Source organism: Pelophylax lessonae (genome assembly GCF_965119305.1).
Source record: "Pelophylax lessonae genome assembly, chromosome: 8".
Lineage (NCBI taxonomy): Eukaryota > Metazoa > Chordata > Amphibia > Anura > Ranidae > Pelophylax > Pelophylax lessonae.
The window spans coordinates 10,740,013-10,763,415 of record NC_138775.1 but is presented as its reverse complement, the minus strand read 5'-3'; the positions used below and the strand labels follow the sequence as shown (position 1 = coordinate 10,763,415).

General features: G+C 45.6%; 1 protein-coding gene across 1 annotated transcript; it reads right to left on the bottom strand.

The window, feature by feature from the left end:
* Positions 1 to 2,996: 2,996 nt before the first annotated feature.
* TUSC2 (tumor suppressor 2, mitochondrial calcium regulator) lies at positions 2,997 to 14,826 on the bottom strand. Its single transcript, XM_082265830.1, has 3 exons — positions 14,567 to 14,826; positions 7,244 to 7,364; positions 2,997 to 3,832 (listed from the first exon to the last, which is right to left on the bottom strand). Exons 1-3 carry the CDS (start codon positions 14,701 to 14,703, stop codon positions 3,767 to 3,769), a joined length of 324 nt encoding a protein of 107 aa, XP_082121956.1. The 5' UTR covers positions 14,704 to 14,826; the 3' UTR covers positions 2,997 to 3,766.
* Between the last annotated feature and the right edge of the window lie 8,577 nt (positions 14,827 to 23,403).

The following is a 23,403-nucleotide window of genomic DNA, read 5'->3' as shown; positions in this document are numbered from 1 at the left end:
GAGCCCGCCTTTCCACACCCCACAGCTCACCACCCACAGCCCATCTCTCCACACCCTACAGCCCTCCTCCCGACACCTCCCCACCCACAGCCCATCTCCCTGCACCCCACCATTCACAGCTCACCTCCGCACACCCCACAGCCCACCGTTCACAGCTCACCACCCCAGAACCCCACAGCCCACCTTTCACAGCTCACCACCCCACAGCCCGCCTGCCCACACCTGACAGCTCGCCACCCAAAGCACGCCTCCCCCCACACCCCACAGCTCGCCACCCACAGCCCACCTCCCCGCACCCCACAGCCTGTCTCCCACAGCTCACCACCCACAGCCCACCTCCCCACACCCCATCTTCCACAGCTCACCACCCAGAGCCAACCTACCCATACCCCACAGCCTGCCTACCCACACCCAGCCCGCCTACCCACACTCCACCACCCACAGCCCACCTCCTCCAGCTCACCACCCAAAGCCCGCCTTTCCCAGCTCACCACCCAGAGCCCACCTCCCCGCACCCCACCTCCCCAAACCCCAAAGCCCGCCTTGCACAGCCCGCCTCCCACCACCCACAGCCTGCCTCCCCACACCCCACTAACCACAGCCTGTCTCTCTGCACCCCACAGCTCACCGCCCCACAGCCTGCCTCCCCACACCCCACTAACCACAGCCTGTCTCTCTGCACCCCACAGCTCACCGCCCCACAGCCTGCCTCCCCACACCCCACAGCCTGTCTCCCAACACACCACAGCTCACCGCCCCGTAGCCTGCCTCCCCGCACCCCACAGCCTGCCTCCCACAGCTCACCAACCAGAGCGTGCACCCCACCTTCCACAGCTCACCATCCACAGCACGCCACCCAGAGCCCACCTCCCCGTACCCCACAGCCTACCAGCCAGAGCCCACCTACCCGCACGCCACCCAGAGCCCACCTACCCGCACGCCACAGCCTGCCATCTAGAGCCCACATCCCTGCACCCCACCTCCCAAACAGCCTGTCTCCCTCAGCTCATCACCCAGAGCCCGCCTCCCCTCACCCCATCTTCCACAACTCACCACCCACAGCCCACCTCCCCACACTCCACCATCCACAGCCCAGCTCCCCGCACCCCATCTACCCCAGCTCACCACCCAGAGCACGCCTCCCCGCACCCCACCATCCCTTACCCTGCCTCCCACCACCCACAGCCTGCCTCCCCACCACCCATCTCTCGGCACCCCATCTCCCCGCACCCCACAGCCCGCCAACAACAGCTCATCTCCCCGCACCCCACCACCCAGAGCCCACCTACCCGCACCCCACCTCCCCACCACACCACCCACAGTCTGCCTCTCCGCACTACATCTCCCAACACCTCGCCACTGCCAGCCCGCCTCCCCGCACTCCACCACCCACAGCCCATTTCCCCGCATCCCACAGCCCGCCTACAACAGCTAATCTCCCCGCACCCCACCTCCCCACCACCCACAGTCTGCCTCTCTGCACTACATCTCCCAACACCTCGCCACTGCCAGCCCGCCTCCCCACACTCCACCACCCACAGCCCGTTTCCCCGCACCCCGCCTACAACAGTTCATCTCCCCGCACCCCACCACCCAGAGCCCACCTACCCGCACCCCACCTCCCCACACTCCACCACCCAGTCTGCCTCTCCGCACTACATCTCCCCACACCTCTCCACTGCCAGACCGCCTCCCCACACTCCACCACCCACAGCCCGTTTCCCCGCACCCCACAGCGCGCCTACAACAGCTCATCTCCCCGCACCCCACCACCCAGAGCCCACCTACCCGAACCCCACACTCCACCACCCACAGTCTGCCTCTCCGCACTACATCTCCCCACACCTCTCCACTGCCAGCCCGCCTCCCCACACTCTACCACCCACAGCCCGTTTCCCCGCACCCCACCTCCCCCAGCTCACCACCCACAGCCCGCCTACCCAGCTCACAACCCACAGCCCGCCTCCCCCGCCACCCAGAGCACGCATCCCACCACCCACAGCCCGTCTCTCTGCACCCCACAGCCCGCCAACTACAGCTCATCTCCCCGCACCCCACAGCCTGCCAACTACAGCTCATCTCCCCGCACCCTACAGCCTTAAACCCACATCCCGCACCCCACAGCTCTCCTCCCCGAACCCCACAGCCCGCCTCCCACAGCTTGCATCTCATCATTCACAGCCCACCTCCCACAGCCTACATTCCACAGCCTACTACCCACAACCCACAGTCCATCTCACCATCCACAGCCTAAATTCCACAGCTCACTCCCCACCATTCACATAGCCTGCCACCCACCATCCACCTCTCCCAGCTTGTAACTCACAGCCCGCCACCCACCTCTCACAGCTCGCAACCCACAGCCTGCCACCCACCTCTCACAGTTCGCAACCCACAGCCTATCCGCTAAATTACCCCCATAAGTGTTTGGACAATTTAAAATTAAACTGTGGGACCACGCAGGGTGGGGCTATGACCACCACCCACAGCTCACATCCCACCACTCACAGCTCATCTCGCACAACCTGCCTTCCATCACCCACAGCTCGCCTCCCACCGCCCACAGCTCATATCCCACAGCCTGCCTGCCTCCCACCACCTACATTTCGCAAGCCCACAGCTAACCTAAACAAGGACACGTAGCCACGGTGCTTTGCTGCCATAGCAAAAATGAGACCCCGTCATGTTCAGCAAACCATTACTGGAGTGCAACTTTAGAGACCTTTGTAGGAGCATCTCCTACAGCCCACCTTCCACAGCCCGCTTCCCTGCACCCCACAGCTCACCACCCAAAGCCTACCTCCCCACACCTTGCTGCCCACAGCCCACTACCCACAGCTCGCTTCCCACCATCTACAACCCGCAACCCACAGCTCACATCCTGCCTCCTACCACCCACAGCCCGCCTTCACAGCTCGCCTCCCACATCCCACCACCCATAGCCCGCACCACAGCACACAGAATCTCACCACTGCCGCACAGAACACGCCAAGTCTTTGTTACAAACATACTCTTTTTATTGGGGAGAGTTCCTCCAAGCCCCTGACATCTCCAGCTCCCTCTACTGTTTGGGTAGAGCATGAATCACAGTCTGATGGGTGTGGGGGGCAGTGCAGAGTGAAGGAAGCTGGGAGATGAGGGAGGGGGCTTTTCACAGCTCGGGATTATAGAACACAAACTAAAACACACATGAAATAAATAAAGGTACGTTGATGGGACGCTCTGCTACAGAAATCACATCCACTTCTGATTGTATCGAGGATTTTTCTTCATCCCACAGACGTGCAATATCATCCATCGACAGCGCGGTCCGCCACGGTCACTAGTCACACTGTGTAGAGAATACCGACTAAGACGAGAGTTGGACGCCAAAATCGAATATAAACACACTGCGGGTCCAGACACAAACATCCACACCCTAGTGGAGGGACCACGACCGAAACAAGATGGGCGGAGCTCTTGCCTCCTCTCTAGGCAGCCATGATTAAGAAGGGAAATATTAAAGCAGAGGGGGAAAGATCAGGACGTAGTCAGGTGACCGATTCCGGATACAGGAAATAAATATCCACATCGGCAGCGGTTCTGTCCAATATGGCGTCTCTATTGTACCTCGCGTCACACAGTTTGCAAGTTTTTTTTCTGGGGGCGGTCTGTGCGTCACTCCCCCATGACTCTCCTCTGGCTCCCTGTTCCGGGAGCACGGCGGCGTGGGGGCGGATGTTGGTAGAGGAGGGTACAGCATGGCAGGCGAGGGCAGCAGCCAGTGTCAGACCTCACAGAGTACGACGGGGAAGTCCACATGGATGCACGGGTGGTCTAACTTGATGGTGCCCTGTGGGAAGAGAGGACAGTAAGAGATTCTGACAACCAATCAGATCCATGGATCTGGAGTTATAATCTTCTACATCCAATCACAGTCAGGCTCGGTTCACACTAATGCAATACGATTTCCAGTGCGACTTCAACGCACTTTACTCACAAAAGTCGCATCAGCATTAGATAAGAAGCGATTCCAATGAGACTTTGATAAGATCAGTGGGGGTTTCTTTTAACCCTTACCTCTCCTCCCTGGTCATCTTCGCTGCCTAAAAAAAAAAAAAAAAAAAAAAAAAAAACTCTCCTCCTAAGCACATTCCATTCACACATGAGCGCAACAGAAACTCGTTTGTGCTCTGGACGGTGGTCTGAGGAGGCCTTTAATGCTGCACAGTGCTCTGGACAGTGGTCTGAGGAGGCCTGTAATGCACAGTGCTCTGGAAGGTGGTCTGAGGAGGCCTGTAAGGCTACACAGTGCTCTGGACGATGGTCTGAGGAGGCCTGTAAGGCTACACAGTGCTCTGGACGGTGGTCTGAGGAGGCCTGTAATGCTGCACAGTGCTCTGGATGGTGCTCTGAGGAGGCCTGTAATGCTGCACAGTGCTCTGAGGAGGCCTGTAATGCTGCACAGTGCTCTGAGGAGGCCTATAATGCTGCACAGTGCTCTGAGGAGGCCTGTAATGCTGCACAGTGCTCTGAGGAGGCCTGTAATGCTGCACAGTGCTCTGAGGAGGCCTGTAAGGCTACACAGTGCTCTGAGGAGGCCTGTAAGGCTACACAGTGCTCTGAGGAGGCCTGTAAGGCTACACAGTGCTCTGGATGGTGGTCTGAGGAGGCCTGTAATGCTGCACAGTGCCCTGGACGGTGGTCTGAGGAGGCCTGTAATGCTGCACAGTGCTCTGGACAGTGGCCTGTAATGCTGCACAGTGCTCTGGACGGTGGTCTGAGGAGGCCTGTAACGCTGCACAGTGCTCTGGACGGTGGTCTGAGGAGGCCTGTTATGCTGCACAGTGCTCTGGACGGTGGTCTGAGGAGGCCTGTAATGCTGCACAGTGCTCTGGATGGTGGTCTGAGGAGTCCTGTAATGCTGCACAGTGCTCTGGACGGTGGTCTGAGGAGGCCTATAATGCTGCACAGTGCTCTGAATGGTGGTCTGAGGAGGCCTGTAATGCTGCACAGTGCTCTGGATGGTGGTCTGAGGAGGCCTGTAATGCTGCACAGTTCTCTAGACGGTGGTCTGAGGAGGCCTGTAATGCTGCACAGTGCTCTGGACGGTGGTCTGAGGAGGCCTGTAATGTGCTACTTTGGGGCATTTATCACGCATAGGGCAACCTGTACCAGTGAATGGGCTGCCCTATGAAAGATGCACATTTCTGCGTCAAAAATGCATGTTTCTGCTGCCCTCAGGTGTGAATGAAATGTGCTTGGGAGAAGAGTTTTTAGGCAGCAAGGATGACGAAGGAGGAGAGGTGAGGGATAAAAAAAAAAAATAAAAAAAAAAAAAAAAAAACCAAACCACTGATCTCGTCAAAGTCACAAAGGAATGTGATGGACACCACTGAAGGCAAAAGGCGATTTCCCTTGTCATGTGACAGTGGGACTCAAGTCGCATGAACCCGGGCTTAGATTTTATTTGCCTGAGGCGAAGTTCACATGGAGGCGTTTTGGGGAGTTTTTCTTCTCTAGGATCAGCTCAAAAAAACGCCCAACAAGACAAATCCTATTCATTTCAATGGCCCCTGTTCACATCTTAGCGTTTTGACGTTTTAAGCAAAACGCTCAAAAAAGTACATGAGCTTCTTTTTGGGCAGATTACAGGCGTTTTTATTTTTTTCCATTGGTCACTAGTCAACCTAAAAACGCCTGCACAAAAACGTTTGTAAAACGCCTGAAAAAACGCCTGTAAATAGCAACGCCAAGATGTGAACGTAGCCTGAATGCGATTGGTGGATACAAAATATCAAACCTATATTATAAACCTCATGTGATTGTAACATCTTTAAAATAAAATGTATACAGCGACAGTTTTCTGCTACACGGTCACTGGACAGGGCGTCAGGGGTGCGCAGGTATTATACCTCCTGCTAATCAATTATAAAGTGGAACTGAACTCTCCCAATCACCAGGAACTATTTTAATCCCTATGCTGCTAGCATTAGTAAATAGATAGGAAAGATCATACATTACTTGTTGTTCACTCTCAGGAGTCTAGGGGGCGAGCGCGTGCCGCCGGTGGCGCGCTCCCGCCCCCGCTCATGAACTGGGGAGCCAGTGCGTGTGGCAGGAGGCTCCGATTGCCGCCTGACACCCGCGATCGCTCCCCGCTGAGAGAGAAGGACGGTCGGATGTTGTAAACACAGCTGACCGCTCTTCTCCCAGGAATGATCACAGAGATCATGTGATCCTTCTATATAGGATCACAGATCTCTATGGTCATTTCACAAGCCACGCCCCACACAGTTAGAATCACTCCCCTAGGCTCACATCTAACCCCTTGATCACCCACAGCATTAACCCCTTCCATGCCAGTGTCATTAGTACAGTGACAGTGCATATTTTTAGCACTGATTACTGTAGTAATGTCACTGGTCCCCCCAAAAGTGTCAAAATGTCAGTTAGGGGTCCAATCTGTCCGCTGCAATGTCGCAATCCTGCTAAAAAAAATAAATAAAAAAAAAAAAAAAAAGGAAGACAAATCTTTCCCCTAAGTTTGTAGATGCGATAACTTTTGTGCAAACCAATCGAAATACGCTTATTGTGATTTTTTTTTTACCAAAAATATGTAGCAGAAAACGAATTGGCCTAAAATGATGAAAAAAAAATTTGATTTTTACAATTTTTTTTTTTTTTTTAGAAATGTTATATAGCAGAATGTGAAAAATATCTATTTTCATATATCGCTCTTTTTTTGTTTATAGCACATCAATTTTTTTTTTGGGTACAGCGTCGCACGACTGCGCAATTGTCTGTTAACGTAACGCAGCGCCGAATCGCAAACTAAGGCCTGGTCATTAAGGGAGAAAACCTTCTGGTCCACAAGTGGTAATAATTAATAAATAAATCAAATTATTGAAAGGGGCGGGGCCAGGAAATGGGGCGGGGCTCTCTCTGACTTGCTGCAGCTTCTAATGCACATTGTGAGAAGCTCGCAGTGTGCGGTGAAATCAGAGGGAGCCGTTTCAGTCCAGAGAGGAGCCGGCACAACTGTGCAAGACTGGAGGGGAGGCCGGAGGTCAGAGTTAACTCATCTTTTCATGATAATCATGTAGGACCCCGCCCCCTCCCTCCTGCCCTGGTGACCACACAGGAAGTAAAGAGAAATCTCAGCAAGGGGCACACAGAGAGCAGTTAAACCTTTCCGGGGTGCTAACCCTTCAGTATCCACAATTACAAATCTCGCTCATCCTGCCAGGACAGCGGCCGTTACCTGTGGTCGCAGGTTCTTTTGGATGCGTTTAAGTTTCGCCCGCTTGCGCCCATTTTTTGTCACGATTGTTTCCTCGTAGAATTCATGCGCCAAATCTCCGTCCTCATCGAAGAACATGGAGCTGTGGGGAGAGAAGGGGGGGGGGGGGTGAGTGAACCAAAGATCCAATGTATGAGTACCGGGGCCAGGGGACAGAGATCCAATGTATGAGTACAAAGGGGGGGGGGGGACAGAGATGCAGAGTATGAGTACAAAAAGGGGGGGAGAAACAGAGATCCAATGTATGAGTACAAAAGGGGGGGGCAGAGATCCAATGTATGAGTATAAAGGGGGGAGCAGAGATCCAATGTATGAGTATAAAGGGGGGAGCAGAGATCCAATGTATGAGTATAAAGGGGGGGGCAGAGATCCAATGTATGAGTATAAAGGGGGGGGCAGAGATCCAATGTATGAGTACAAATGGGGGGGGGGCAGAGATCCAATGTATGAGTATAAAGGGGGGGGGCAGAGATCCAATGTATGAGTATAAAGGGGGGGGGCAGAGATCCAATGTATGAGTATAAAGGGGGGGGCAGAGATCCAATGTATGAGTACAAATGGGGGGGGGGGGCAGAGATCCAATGTATGAGTATAAAGGGGGGGGGGCAGAGATCCAATGTATGAGTATAAAGGGGGGGGCAGAGATCCAATGTATGAGTATAAAGGGGGGGGGGCAGAGATCCAATGTATGAGTATAAAGGGGGGGGCAGAGATCCAATGTATGAGTATAAAGGGGGGGGGGGGGCAGAGATCCAATGTATGAGTATAAAGGGGGGGGGGGCAGAGATCCAATGTATGAGTACAAATGGGGGGGGGGCAGAGATCCAATGTATCAGTATAAAGGGGGGGGGGCAGAGATCCAATGTATGAGTATAAAGGGGGGGGCAGAGATCCAATGTATGAGTATAAAGGGGGGGGCAGAGATCCAATGTATGAGTATAAAGGGGGGGGGCAGAGATCCAATGTATGAGTACAAATGGGGGGGGGGCAGAGATCCAATGTATCAGTATAAAGGGGGGGGGCAGAGATCCAATGTATGAGTATAAAGGGGGGGGCAGAGATCCAATGTATGAGTACAAATGGGGGGGGGGCAGAGATCCAATGTATGAGTATAAAGGGGGGGCAGAGATCCAATGTATGAGTATAAAGGGGGGGGCAGAGATCCAATGTATGAGTATAAAGGGGGGGGCAGAGATCCAATGTATGAGTATAAAGGGGGGGGGGGCAGAGATCCAATGTATGAGTACAAATGGGGGGGGGGCAGAGATCCAATGTATCAGTATAAAGGGGGGGGGCAGAGATCCAATGTATCAGTATAAAGGGGGGGGGGGCAGAGATCCAATGTATGAGTACAAAAGACATGGAAGATGATATACAGGATTTTATAAAAGATGGACTGGAGCCTCAGTAGGAAAAATTACACAAAAGGGTCGGTTTCAAGACAATTGTCGCACAAATGTTAGAAATGTTCCTGCAATTTTAATTAAGCTTTACTGTATGTTTTCTAACAGTGGCCAAAATGTGGTACAGTTTTCTGAAATACTTCAATGAGAAAATATTCTGCATTTTGGCCACTAGAGTAATGCGTAAATCATCAGCACCATCTAGTGGCCAAAAGGATTGGTTTCTGAAATACCTTAAAAAATATTCTACATTTTAACCACTAGATGGAGCCGATGATACATGAATTAATCAATTAAATTTCATTTGTGTAATCTGAGCACAATTTCACTGTATGGTTTAGTTTAATACCTGTATTATCAGCCCCATCTAGTGGCCAAAATGAGATATCCAATTTCTGAAATACCTCAATGAGAATATAGTCTGCATTTTGGCCTCTAGGTGGAGCTGATGCTACAGGAATTAATCTTTTGGAAAATATAAAGGTGAAATTGTGTTCACCTTGCACAAATGTAATTTAATAAATTAATTCCTGTATCATCAGCTCCATCTAGTGGCCAAAAAGTAATACAGTTTTCTAAAAAACCTCAATGAGAAAATTTAAAAAACTAGGTACTCGCTTTCCCCCCCAAAATAAATTACATGCTAAATGTGGCATGTCAGGGGGTCAGGAGCATTTAAAGCGGAAGTTCCACTTTTGGAACTCTGCTTTTACAGATTAACTGCATCATCAGCTCCATCTGGTGGTTAAAATGCAGTATATTTTCTCCTTGGGGAATTTCAGAAATCAATATAGCATGTTGGCCACTAGGTGGAGCTGATGAAACAGGAATTAATCTATTGGAAAATATAAGGTGACATGTTCAGCTTATACAAATGTAATTTGTTAATAGATTCATTCTTGTATCATCAGCTCCCTCTAGTGGCCAAAATGTGGTAGTTTTCAGAAATATCTCAATGAGAAAATATTCTGCATTTTGACCACTAGATGGAGCCGATGATACAGTTTTGTTAATAGATTAATGTGTATCATCGGCTCCATCTAGTGGTCAAAATGCAGAATATTTTCTCATTGAGATATTTCTGAAAACAATACAATATTTTGGCCTCTAGATGGAGCTCATGATACAAGAATGAATCTATTAAATTACATTTGTGCAAGCTGAACAAAATGTCACCTTATATTTAAATTTCTTTTAAGATGTTTCAGGAATTGGATATTGCATTTTGGCCACTAGATGGAGCTGATACATGCATGAATCAATGACAAACCATACAGTAAAACTGTGTTCAGAATACAAATGCAGTTTATTAGTTAATAGATAATTTTCTGTATCATCAGCTCCATCTAGCGGCCCAAATGCAGAATATTTTCTCCTTTAGGTATTTCAGAAATCAATATTGCATTCTGGCCACTAGGTGGAGCTGATGATACAGGAATTCATTTATTAACAAATTAACTGCCTCATTAGCTCCATCTAGTGGTTAAAATTGAGTATATTTTCTCCTTTAGGTATTTCAGAAATTAATATTGCATTCTGGCCACTAGGTGGAGCTGATGATACAGGAATTCATTTATTAACAAATTAACTGCCTCATTAGCTCCATCTAGTGGTTAAAATTGAGTATATTTTCTCCTTTATGTATTTCAGAAATTAATATTGCATTCTGGCCACTAGGTGGAGCTGATGATACAGGAATTAATCTATTAGAAAACATACAGTGAAACTGTGTTCAGCTTGCACAAATGTAATTTGTTAATGAACAGATTTATTCCTGTACCATCAGGACATGGGGGGGACACAGCCCCCTCTGTAATGGGCAGGAGGGGAGGCATTCAGATACCCAATGAATGAGGATGGAGGAGGGTAGAGATCCAGTGTACGCTCAGGGTAGGGGACCTAAACAAAGGGAGGCCAATTTTTGGCCATCTTGTAAGAACTACAGGCGACATTGCGAGTCTGACAGCCACAAGCAAGACTCCCAGAGGCATGAGGGATGATGGGATTTGTAGTTTCGCCATTGCTGGAGCTGCTCTAAGCTGATCACTCCCATGGTCAGTGACATTTGATGAATCATTTATCTGGCAGCTGATGTTTGCTCTGTAAATGTCGAGGAGAGATTTGTGGAGTCAGCGGAACTTTGCTCCTCCTGCACTGTGGAAGTCATTGAAGATCCAATAAAACGAGGAGCGTTCCTCCAATAAAATCGCAGATAAGGAGTCGCCTTCTTCTGGAACGCAGACTTTACCCGTCTGTGAAGTTAATGATAAACAAGGAGAGCGGCAGCTGGAAGGGGACACTGGCTGAGTTCCGTTCCCTTCAGATATCCGATAAGGACATCAGATGAGAGATCTGAGACCCCCCCCCCCCACCCTGGACTACAAAACCCTCCACTATATAGCTGAGGACTCATCTAAAGGGAATGGGTCGGGACTGAGACATGGGAGCCACAATTTCTGACTTGTGTGGCCTGGGGGGTCATTCTTCCCTGAGGTGGGTCAATGACCTGGAAGGAGCTCAGGCTTTTTAGATCTCCCCCCCCCCCCCCCCCAATCCTCTGGGTCGGGTTCAATGACTGAGCAAGTAATGGAGGAAGGAGACGACAGATCTGGAGCTCCAACAACTCTCTATGGTCCGCCCCCATTATTACTATCATGATGGGTCCACTTAGAGAGGAATCACCTGCTGTGAGATGTCCCCACCACAGTCCCTGAATCTGCCCCCCCCCCCCCCCACTCCAGGGTGTTCTATCTCCTATTACACTCTCCAGGATATAGTCCGTGCTGGTCGGGGTGAGGGGCAGCGAACCAATGTATGAGTACAGGGGGGGAGGGGGGAGAGGCCCAATGTATGAGTACAGAGTGGGGGGGGGGGGGGCAGAGGTCCTATGTATGAGTACAGAGTGGGGGGGGGGGCAGAGGTCCAATGTAGGAGTACAAAGTGGGGAGGAACAGAGATCCAATGTGGGAATACGCAGGGGGGTTGAAAACCAGTGTATGAGTACCGGGTGGGTGGGGGGGGGGACAGAAGCCCAATGTATGAGTACAAAAGGGGGGGGGGAATCAAGATCCAATGTATGAGTACAAGGGGGGCAGAGATCCAATGTACAAGTAAAAAAAGGGGGGACAGAGATCCAATGTATGAGTACAAAAGGGGGGGGGCCGGAAAAAGACCTCCAATGTAGGAGGACATGGGCACAAAGTAAAGGGCACAATGTAAAGAGGGGGTGGGGGGAATGGGGTGCCAGGGATGTGACCCAACCTAATGTAGAAGATGGGGAGAGGGGGTCCAATGTAGGGGGATGAAAATGGAGGTGGGGGGTGCAGAGACACATTGTATGAGAATGGGGAAGGAAGAGGGACAGGGGTGCAATGTATGAGGATAGGGGGGGGTGAGGATGAAAGGGGAGGGGGGGGGATTCAGAGACCCAATGTATGAGTAAAAAAGGGGGGGGCACAGGTCAAATGAATGAGTAAAAAGGGGGGTGCAGAGATCCAATGTATGAGTAAAAAGGGGGGGGAACAGAGATCAAATGTATGAGTAAAAAGGGGGGGGGGACAGGGATCAAATGTATGAGTAAAAAGGGGGGGGGGAACAGAGATCCAATGTATGAGTAAAAAGGGGGGGGAACAGAGATCCAATGTATGAGTAAAAAGGGGGGGCAGAGATCCAATGTATGAGTAAAAAGGGGGGGGGCAGAGATCCAATGTATGAGTAAAAAGGGGGGGGGCAGAGATCCAATGTACAAAAAAAAGGGGGGGGCAGAGATCCAATGTATGAGTAAAAAGGGGGGGGGCAGAGATCCAATGTATGAGTAAAAAGGGGGGGGGGACAGAGATCCAATGTATGAGTAAAAAGGGGGGGACAGAGATCAAATGTATGAGTAAAAAGGGGGGGGGGGACAGAGATCCAATATATGAGTAAAAAGAGGGGGGGGGGACAGAGACACAACGTATGAGAATAGGGAAGGAAGAGGGACAGGGGTGCAATGTAGGGGGATAGGATTTGGGGGGGATTCAGAGATCCAATGTATGACAGAGGAGGGGGAGGTGGCAGTGCTGGGGGGAGGGGGGGTACAGAGAAAGTGACCCGATATATGACAGGCGGGAGAACTGAGCTTAGACCCGATATATGATAGTGAGGATTGGGGGGAGGGGGGTAGACACAATGTATCAGATATGTGACCCATGGGAAGGGGGTGATGGGGAGCAAAACTAAAGCAGACAGAATAACCAATCAGCTTCTAGCTTTCATTTAGAAACCTTTACTGAACAATCTTCAGTTAGAAGCCGATACAATGTATCCAGTAGATGGGGGACAGAGAGATACAATGTATCGGGTGGGGGGGGGGATGTGTGGATACAATGTATCAGGTGGGGAGGGGGGGGGATACAATTTATCAGGTGGAGGGGGGGTGTGGATACAATGTATCAGGCGGGGGGAGGGGTTTGGATACAATGTATCAGGTGGGGGGAGGGGGATACAATGTATCATGTGGGGGGGATGTAGGGATACAATGTATCAGGTGGGGGAGGGGGGGGATACAATGTATCAGGTGGGGGAGGGGGGATACAATGTATCAGGTGGGGGGATGTGTAGATACAATGTATCAGGTGGTGGGGGGATACAATGTATCAGGTGGGGGGGATACAATGTATCAGGTGGGGGGATGTGGATACAATGTATCGGGTGGGGGGAGGGGTTTGGATACAATGTATCAGGTGGGGGGGAGATGTGGATACAATGTATAGGGTGGGGGGAGGGGGGATACAATGTATCAGGTGGGGGGAGGGGTTTGGATACAATGTATCAGGTGGGGGGGAGATGTGGATACAATGTATCAGGTGGGGGGGAGATGTGGATACAATGTATAGGGTGGGGGGGGGATACAATGTATCAGGTGGGGGGAGGGTGGATACAATGTATCAGGTGGGGGGGAGGGTGGATACAATGTATCAGGTGGGGGGAGGGGTTTGGATACAATGTATCAGGTGGGGGAGGGGGGATACAATGTATCAGGTGGGGGAGGGGGGGTTTGGATACAATGTATCAGGTGGGGGGAGGGGGGATACAATGTATCAGGTGGGGGGATGTGTGGATACAATGTATCAGGTGGGGGGAGGGGGGATACAATGTATCAGGTGGGGGGAGGGGTTTGGATACAATGTATCAGGTGGGGGGGGGGTACAATGTATCGGGTGGGGGGGAGGGGTTTGGATACAATGTATCGGGTGGGGGGGGGATGTGTGGATACAATGTATCAGGTGGGGGGGGGGGTACAATGTATCAGGTGGGGGGAGGGGTTTGGATACAATGTATAGGGTGGGGGGGGGATGTGTGGATACAATGTATAGGGTGGGGGGGAGGGGGGATACAATGTATAGGGTGGGGGGGGGATGTGTGGATACAATGTATAGGGTGGGGGGGAGGGGGGATACAATGTATAGGGTGGGGGGGAGGGGGGATACAATGTATCAGGTGGGGGGAGGGGGGAATACAATGTATCAGGTGGGGGGAGGGGTTTGGATACAATGTATAGGGTGGGGGGGGGATGTGTGGATACAATGTATAGGGTGGGGGGGAGGGGGGATACAATGTATAGGGTGGGGGGGGGATGTGTGGATACAATGTATAGGGTGGGGGGGAGGGGGGATACAATGTATAGGGTGGGGGGGAGGGGGGATACAATGTATCAGGTGGGGGGAGGGGGGAATACAATGTATCAGGTGGGGGGAGGGGGGAATACAATGTATCAGGTGGGGGGAGGGGTTTGGATACAATGTATCAGGTGGGGGAGGGGGGTGTCACACTAACCAATGAACTTTCTCCTCCCACATCCCCCCGTTTCAGTGTTAGCCCCGCCTCTCCCCGGGTCACTCACCCCCGGCGGGTGAAGATGAAGGGCGTCGCTTGTCGGATTCGGGTGACGCTCTGCTCGCTGGTTGCGGGGCTCTCGGGCCCTTGGGAGGAGGAGGAGAAGGGCCACAGTCCCCGGGCTCTGGATGCGCTGCCGCCCATGTCGGGTCACTCCGGGAGTCGCCGCCCCCCACCCGGGATCTCCCCCCGCCGGTCTCCTGTCACTCCGCTCCGCTGCCTCCCTGCGTCACTTCCGTGGCCGGACAGCGGACTCACGTGACCTGCAGCCAATCAGCACCAGGGCCAGAGGGCGGGGCTAAGAGTCAGAGCGAGGCGAGGAACGCAAGGATGACATCTCGTGCAGCTCATGTGCTGATACAATGTAGCGATGTTTGTCGGGGTGCCTCTCAGATCCCTATTGGCTGGGAGGGCTGGTGACGTCATGACAATCCAAGAAGAGCACAAGGTGCAGAGAAAAGGGGGAGGGAAGAAGATGGAGGAGAGGGAGGGGCCCCATTGGGGTCATATACAGTCTGCAATTATAAATGTCTATGGGGGAGGGTATTATTATAATCTGATGTGATCCTTTTTTTTTTTTTAAAATAATAGATCTTTTCTGTAATTTGTGTCCTATTTGGGGATTTACCTTCACTTCCTGTCTTAGTGACACAACAGGAAGTGAGATTAATTCTTATTTGTCAGCAAAACTGGTGTCCCCAATGAGGGGTTTCCTTCACTTCCTGCAGTGACAACTCTACCATTTTGTATTCCCCATAACTTACTATCTCAGTGACACAACAGGATATTCGATGACTTCTCTTCTTTTGTGTCAGCAAAACAGGTGTCCCAATTAGGGCAATTTTTTCTTCACTTCCTGTCTCGGTGACACAACAGGAAGTAGAATTCATTTTTCTCTTCATTGTCAGCAAAACAGGTGTCTCCGTGTCCCCACTTCCTGTTCCAGTGACAACTGTAACGTTTTGGATTCTTCATCATTTCCTGTCTCAGTGACACAACGGGAAGTTAGAGAAATTCTTCTCATAGGTGTCCACAAAACAGGTGTCTCAACTGGGGAGATTTCCCTTCACCCTTCACTTCCTGTTTCAGTGACATAACAGGAAGTAGGATGAATTCTCCTCTCAGATATCAGCAAAACAGGTGTCCCGGCTTGGGAGATTTCCCTTCATTTCCTGTCTCAGTGACACAACGGGAAGTTAGAGAAATTCTTCTCATAGGTGTCCACAAAACAGGTGTCTCAACTGGGGAGATTTCCCTTCACCCCTTCACTTCCTGTCTCAGTGATGCAACAGGAAGTAGGATAAATTCTCCTCTTAGGTGTCAGTGAAACAGGTGTCCCCATGGGAAGATTTCCCCACACTTCCTGTTCCAATGACAGCTATAACATTTTGGATTCCCCATCACTTCCTCTCTCAGTGACACAACAGGAAGTAGGGTTAAATCTCCACTTAGATGTCAGCAAAACAGGTGTCCCACCTTGGGAGATTTCCCTTCATTTCCTGTCTCAGTGATGCAACAGGAAGTAGGATAAATTCTCCTCTTAGGTGTCAGTGAAACATGTGTCCCCATGGGGAGATTTTCTCACGCTTCCTGTTCCAATGACAACAATAAAAATTTTGGATTCCCCATCACTTCCTGTCTGAGTAACAAAACATGAAGTTAGATGAATTCTCCTCTTAGGTGTTCACAAAACAGGTGTCCCTACTGGGGACATTTCCCCTTACTTCCTGTTCAAGTGACAACTGTAATATTTTGAAATCCCCATCACTTCCTGTATCATTGACACAACAGGAAGTTAGGTGAATCCTCCTCATAGGTGTCCATAAAACTGGCGTTCCTGCTGGGGAGATTTCCCTTCACTTCCTGTCTCAGTGACACAACAGGAAGTAGGTGAATTCTCCTCTTTGGTGTCAGAAAAACAGGTGTCCCAGCTTGGGGGATTACCCTTCATTTCCTGTCTCAGTGACACAACAGGACGTAGGATCAATTTTTCTCTTGTCAGTGAAACCGGTGTCCCCCTGGGGAGATTTCCCCACACTTCCTGGTCCAATGACAGCTATAACGTTTTGGATTCCCCATTATTTACTGGACCAGTGACACAACAGAAAGTTAGTCCACAGGTGGAGAGTTTACTTCCTGTCTTAGTGACACAACAGGGGGTTAGATGGATTCTCCTCTTCATTGTCAGCAAAACAGGTGTCCCCACTGGGGAGATTTTCCTTCATTTCCTGTCTCAGCGACAAAAGGGAGTAGGATAAATCTTGTTCTTAGTTGTCAGTGAAACAGGAGTCCCCATGGGGAGATTTCCCAACACTTCCTGTTCCATTGACAACCATAAAATTTAAGATTCCACATCACTTCCTGTCTCAGTGACACAACAGGAAGTTAGATTTATTCTTCTCTTTGTTGTCTGCAAACAGGTGTCGCCACTGGGGAGATTTCCATTCATTTCTTTTCTCAATGACACAAGAGGAAGTGAGAGGAATTCTCCTATGGTTATCAGCAAAATAAGTGTCCCCATTGGGCAGATTTCCCCTCACTTCCTGTTCCAGAGACAACTGTACCATGTTAGATTCCCCATCACTTTCTGTCTCAGTGACACAACAGGAAGTTAGATGAAGTCTCCTCCAAGGTGTCAGCAAAACAGGTGTCCCCACTGGGGAGATTTCCCTTCATATCCTGTCTCTGTGACACAACAGGAGGTTAGATGAAAATTTTCTCTTAGGTGTCAGCAAAACAGCTGTCCCAACTTGAGAGATTTGCCCTCATTTCATTTCTCGGTGACACAAAAGGAAGTAGGATAAATTCTTCTCTTAGGTGTCAGTGAAACAAGTGTCCCCACTGGGGAGATATCCGTTTACTTCCTGTCTCAGTGACACAAGAGGAAGTGAGATGAATTCTCCTATTGGTGTCAGCAAAATAAGTTCCTGTTTCAGTGACAACTGTACCATTTTGGATTCCCCATCACTTTTTGTCTCAGTGACACAACAGGAAGTTAGATGAATTCTTCTCTCCGGTGTCAGCAAAACAGTTGTCCCCACCATGAGAGCTTTACCTTCATTTCCTTTCTCAGTGACACAACAGGAAGTAGGGTAAATTCTCCTCTTGTCAGTGTCAGTGAAACCGGAGTCCCCATGGGGAGATTTCACCTGGAGACGCGTGCAGAACAAAAAGATTTGTTTCCATTCCTTAATTCGATCATTTTTGTTTAATTTGTTTTCTATTCTATTGTGATGTGAATGTGATGAGATCTGTAGGAGGAAATCACCAGCAGGGGGCGCCGGCCTCCCATCCAGAGATCATCCGCCTGCAGGTAATGCTGGCCATACACCAGCCGAAAAATCCTTCGACAATCTCTCATTTCGTTCGTTCGTTTTTCGTCCAGTTATTGGGCACAAATTTAAAATTTTTTAACTTTTCAGAGCCGAAAAATCTAATTTATTTTCTATTCTATTTTATTCTATTATTTTACTTCTGTTCTGTTTTACTCAATTCTATTCTGTTTTATTCTATTCATTTTTTTTTTATTTTCTATTCTATTTATTTTCTATTGTATTCTTTTATTTTATTTTATATTCCACTTTTTTCTATTTTATTTTCTATTCTATTCTGCTTTACTCTGTTCAGTTTTTTTCATTATTTTATTTATATTCTATTTTATTCTATTCTTTTATTTTCTATTCCATTCTGATTTATTCTATGCCATTTTTTATTTTCTATTCTATTCTGCTCTGTTTTTTTCTATTCTTTTATTTTCTATTATATTCTTTTATTTTCTAGTATTTTCTATTATATTCTATTTCTTTATTTTCTATAATATTCTATTTCTTTATTTTATTTTCTATTCCATTTTATTCTATTCTTTTATTTTCTATTCTATTCTCCTTTACTCTATTCTATTCAGTTTTATTCTTTTTTATCATTTTATTTTCTGTTCTATTTTATTATATTCTTTTATTTTCTATTCTGTTCTGTTTTTTTTTTGTTTTATTTCATTCTATTCTTTTATTTTCTAGTCTATTCTATTCTTTTATTTTCTATTCTATTCTTCTTTACTCTATTCTATTCTGTTTTATTCTTTTTTATCATTTTATTTTCTATTCTATTTTATTATATTCTTTTATTTTTTATTCTGTTCTGTTTTTATTTTGTTTTATTTCATTATATTCCTTTATTTTGTAGTCTATTCTTTTATCTTCTATTATTTTCTATTATATTCTATTTCTTTATTTTTTATAATCGTCTATTTCTTTATTTTGTATTCTATTCTATTTCTTTATTTTCTATTCTATGTTATTCTTTTCGTTTCTGTTCTTTTCTGTTCCGTTTTACTCTTTTCTATTCTGGGTTTTTTCTATTCTTTTATTTTCTTTTCTATTTCTTTCTTTTCTTTTCTATTCTTTTCTACTATTTTCTATAATATTCTTTTTCTTTATTTTTTATTCTATTCTATTTCTTTATTTTCTATTCTATGTTCTTTTATTTTCTGTTCTTTTTCTGTTCTGTTTTATTCTTTTTTATTCTTTTATTTTCCATTCTATTTTATTCTATTCTTTTATTTTCTATTCTGTTCTGTTTTACTCAATTCTATTCTGTTTTATTCTATTCATTTTTTTTTATTTTCTATTCTATTTATTTTCTATTGTATTCTTTTATTTTATTTTATATTCCACTTTTTTTCTATTTTATTTTCTATTCTATTCTGCTTTACTCTGTTCAGTTTTTTTTCATTATTTTATTTATATTCTATTTTATTCTATTCTTTTATTTTCTATTCCATTCTGAGTTATTCTATGCTATTTTTTATTTTCTATTCTATTCTGCTCCGTTTTTTTCTATTCTTTTATTTTCTATTATATTCTTTTATTTTCTAGTATTTTCTATTATATTCTATTTCTTTATTTTCTAGTCTATTCTATTCTTTTATTTTCTGTTCTTTTCTGTTCTGTTTTATTCAATTTTATTCTTTAATTTTCTATTCTATTTTATTATATTCTTTTATTTTCTATTCTATTCTTCTTTACTCTATTCTATTCTGTTTTATTCTTTTTTATCATTTTATTTTCTTTTCTATTTTATTATATTCTTTTATTTTCTATTCTGTTCTGTTTTTATTCTGTTTTATTTCATTATATTCCTTTATTTTGTAGTCTATTCTATTCTTTTATCTTCTATTATTTTCTATTATATTCTATTTCTTTATTTTTTATAATCGTCTATTTCTTTATTTTGTATTCTATTCTATTTCTTTATTTTCTATTCTATTTTATTCTTTTCATTTCTGTTCTTTTCTGTTCTGTTTTACTCTTTTCTATTCTGAGTTTTTTCTATTCTTTTATTTTCTTTTCTATTTCTTTCTTTTCTTTTCTATTCTTTTCTACTATTTTCTATAATATTCTTTTTCTTTATTTTTTATTCTATTCTATTTCTTTATTTTCTATTCTATGTTCTTTTATTTTCTGTTCTGTTTTATTCTTTTTTTATTCTTTTATTTTCCATTCTATTTTATTCTATTCTTCTATTTTCTATTCTGTTCTGTTCTACTCTGTTCTATTCTGTTTTATTCTATTCTTTAATTTTCTATTCTATTCTTTTATTTTCTATTCTAGTCTTTTCTGTTTTACTCTTCTATTCTGAGTTTTTTTTTCTATTCTTTTTTTTCTTTTCTATTTCTTTATTTTCTTATCTATTCTTTTCTATTATATTCCTTTATTTTATTTTCTATTTTGTTTTACTCTATTCAATTCAGTTTTATTCTTTTATTTTCTATTTTATTTTATTATATTCCTATATATTTGATTCTATTCTGTTCTGTTTTACTCTATTCTATTCTGTTTTTATTCTATGCTATTCTTTTATTTTCTATTCTCTTCTGTTCTATTCTGTTTTATTCTATTCTTTGTCTATTCTATTCTTTTATTTTCTATTCTAGTCTGTTCTGTTTTACTCTATTCTATTCTGGGTTTTTTTTTCTATTCTTTTTTTTTCTTTTCTATTTCTTTATTTCCTTATCTATTCTTTTCTATTATATTCCTTTATTTTTTTATTTTCTATTTTGTTTTACTCTATTTAATTCAGTTTTATTCTTTTATTTTCTATTTTATTTTATTATATTCCTATATTTTTGATTCTATTCTGTTCTGTTTTACTCTATTCTATTTTTATTCTATGCTATTCTTTTATTTTCTATTCTCTTCTGTTCTATTCTATTCTGTTTTATTCTATTCTATTTTTTTATTTCCTATTATTTTCTATTTCTTTATTTTCTATAATATTATATTTCTTTTCTATTCTGTTCCTTTATTTTTTATTCTATTTTATGCTTTTATTTTATTTTCTATTCTATTCTATCTTATTCTATTCTTTTCCTTTATTTTCTATTCCATTCTTGTTTCGGAATTCAATTTTGTTTCATTATTTCGGATCCATTTAAATTTTTTACTATTGTAATTTGGAAATTTTGGATAAATCCAAATCTCTGAATAACAATAAATGTTTCCAAATTTTGATTCAGGACGAAGCTATCTGCACATGTCTAAACACCGGTCACATTTTTTGTTGCCACCTGTGTCCCCATGGGGGAGATTTCCCTTCACTTCCTGTCCCATAGCCAAAACAGGAAGAGAGAGGAAATCCCTGGGAAGTAAGGGGCCATTATAGAGTAAATAGAATGTATGAGGACAGCCGGGGGCGGGGTTACATTGTATGAGGAGAGCTGGGGGCGGGGTTACATTGTATGAGGACTTACATTCGGGTTTTTAGTGGAACGGTCCTGAAATAATCACATTTTGAGACTCTCAGCCCTGTCACAGGATTGGATAAGCCGACCAGCAGTAAGTGTACTACAAGTCTCAGCATAGCCGGCCGGGTAAGCAGCCCTATAGGGGATAGAATAGTAATTATAGATTCCACTAGGGGGCGCTGTGTACTAAGTGACTGGAAGGTATAGTGTGAATTATTTCCATGGACAAGGATCTCCGGGGGCCCCAATCCGCCATATTGTACACTGACATGAGCAAGGATCTTCAGGGGCCCCAATCCGCCATATTGTACACTGACATGAGCAAGGATCTTCGGGGGCCCCAATCCACCATATTGTACACTGACATGAGCAAGGATCTTCGAGGGCCCCAATCCGCCATATTGTACACTGACATGAGTAAGGATCTCCAGGGGCCCCAATCCGCCATATTGTACACTGACATGAGCAAGGATCTCTGGGGGCCCCAATCTGCCATATTGTACACTGACATGAGTAAGGATCTCCAGGGGCCCCAATCCGCCATATTGTACACTGACATAAGCAAGGATCTCTGGGGGCCCCCGATCCGCCATATTGTACACTGACATGAGCAAGGATCTCTGGGGGCCCCAATCCGCCATATTGTACACTGACATGAGCAAGGATCTCTGGGGGCCCTAATCCGCCATATTGTACACTGACATGAGCAAGGATCTTTGGGGGCCCCAATCCGCCATATTGTTTGCTGACATGACCAAGGATCAGGAAAATACCACAATATGGCCACTAGATGGAGTTGAAGTCATAGTAAATCCGTATTTATTACATATGATCAGCGCCATCTAGTGAGCATAATGTGGTACTGAGGTTCCTAATTCCTCCTAAAGAGAAAATAGCCTAATAACATTGATTTTGCCCCCGGAAATAACGCACATTCACTGGCCGATCAGCTCTACAAACTTTTCATTTTACAACAGAGCTGTCAGATGTGTTTTAGGACAACCAGGCACATAAGTATCCATTATCCATGGGAGGGGCAGTGGTGGTGGGTAAAGGGTGCCCTATAGGACAGCCTCATACCCTATTGCCGAAATTGCTTCCCAGTTCTGGCAACTCATTACTGGGAAGGGGTTTACCTTTGGGCGTACTTTTACAACAGATGATTGATGATTCTTAATGGGTATTGAATCAACACAATGAAAACACATTGGGGTAGAGCGTTTCGTCCTGTGAAACTGCATGTACGTTCATTCTGTGTGAATGGGGGCAAAATTGAATGTTATTGGGCTTTTTTTTTAATCTCTAGGTTGACTGTGTGAATCAGGAAAGTACCACATTATGGTCACTAGATGGAGCTGACTATCGTAGGAAAGAAGTGTGCTCCTCAATGCTATCTAGTGGCCATAATGCAATATTTAGCACATTCAATATGTAGAGATTTGAATCAGGAAAGTATCACAATATGGTCACTACATTGAGCAAAAGAAAAAAATACTTATTCTCTATGGTTGTTAGTGCCATCTAGTGGCCATAATGCAGTATTTTACACATTCAATATGTGGAGATTTGAATCAGGAAAGTACCACATTATGGTCCCTAGATGGAGCTGACTATCGTAGGAAAGAAGTGTGCTCCTCAGTGCCATCTAGTGGCTATATTGCAGTAGTTTACACATTCAATAAATAGAAATTTGAAACAGGAAATTACCGCATAATGGTCACTACCTGGAGCTGATGGGCAAAAGAAAAAAATTCTTATTCTCTATGGTTGTTAGCTCCATCTAGTGGCTATAATGTGGTATTTTTCTGATTCACACATTCCACCTGGAGAGGATTTATTTTACACTTGATGTATTTTTGCATACAATAAACATCCTCTTTTTCCTGTTTCTTATTATTATATATGGGTGTAATTGCATGTAAATTCGTTGTGTGCGAATCAGGAAAAATCAAATGTTCTCTGGCTATATTCTCAGCAGATTGAGAATGTGTGAATGTAGAAAATACCGCATTATGGCCTCCAGGTGGCGCTGACTATCTTAGAAAAGAAGTGTGCTCCTAAGTGCCATCCAGTGGCCATAAAGCCACTTTTTTCACATTCAA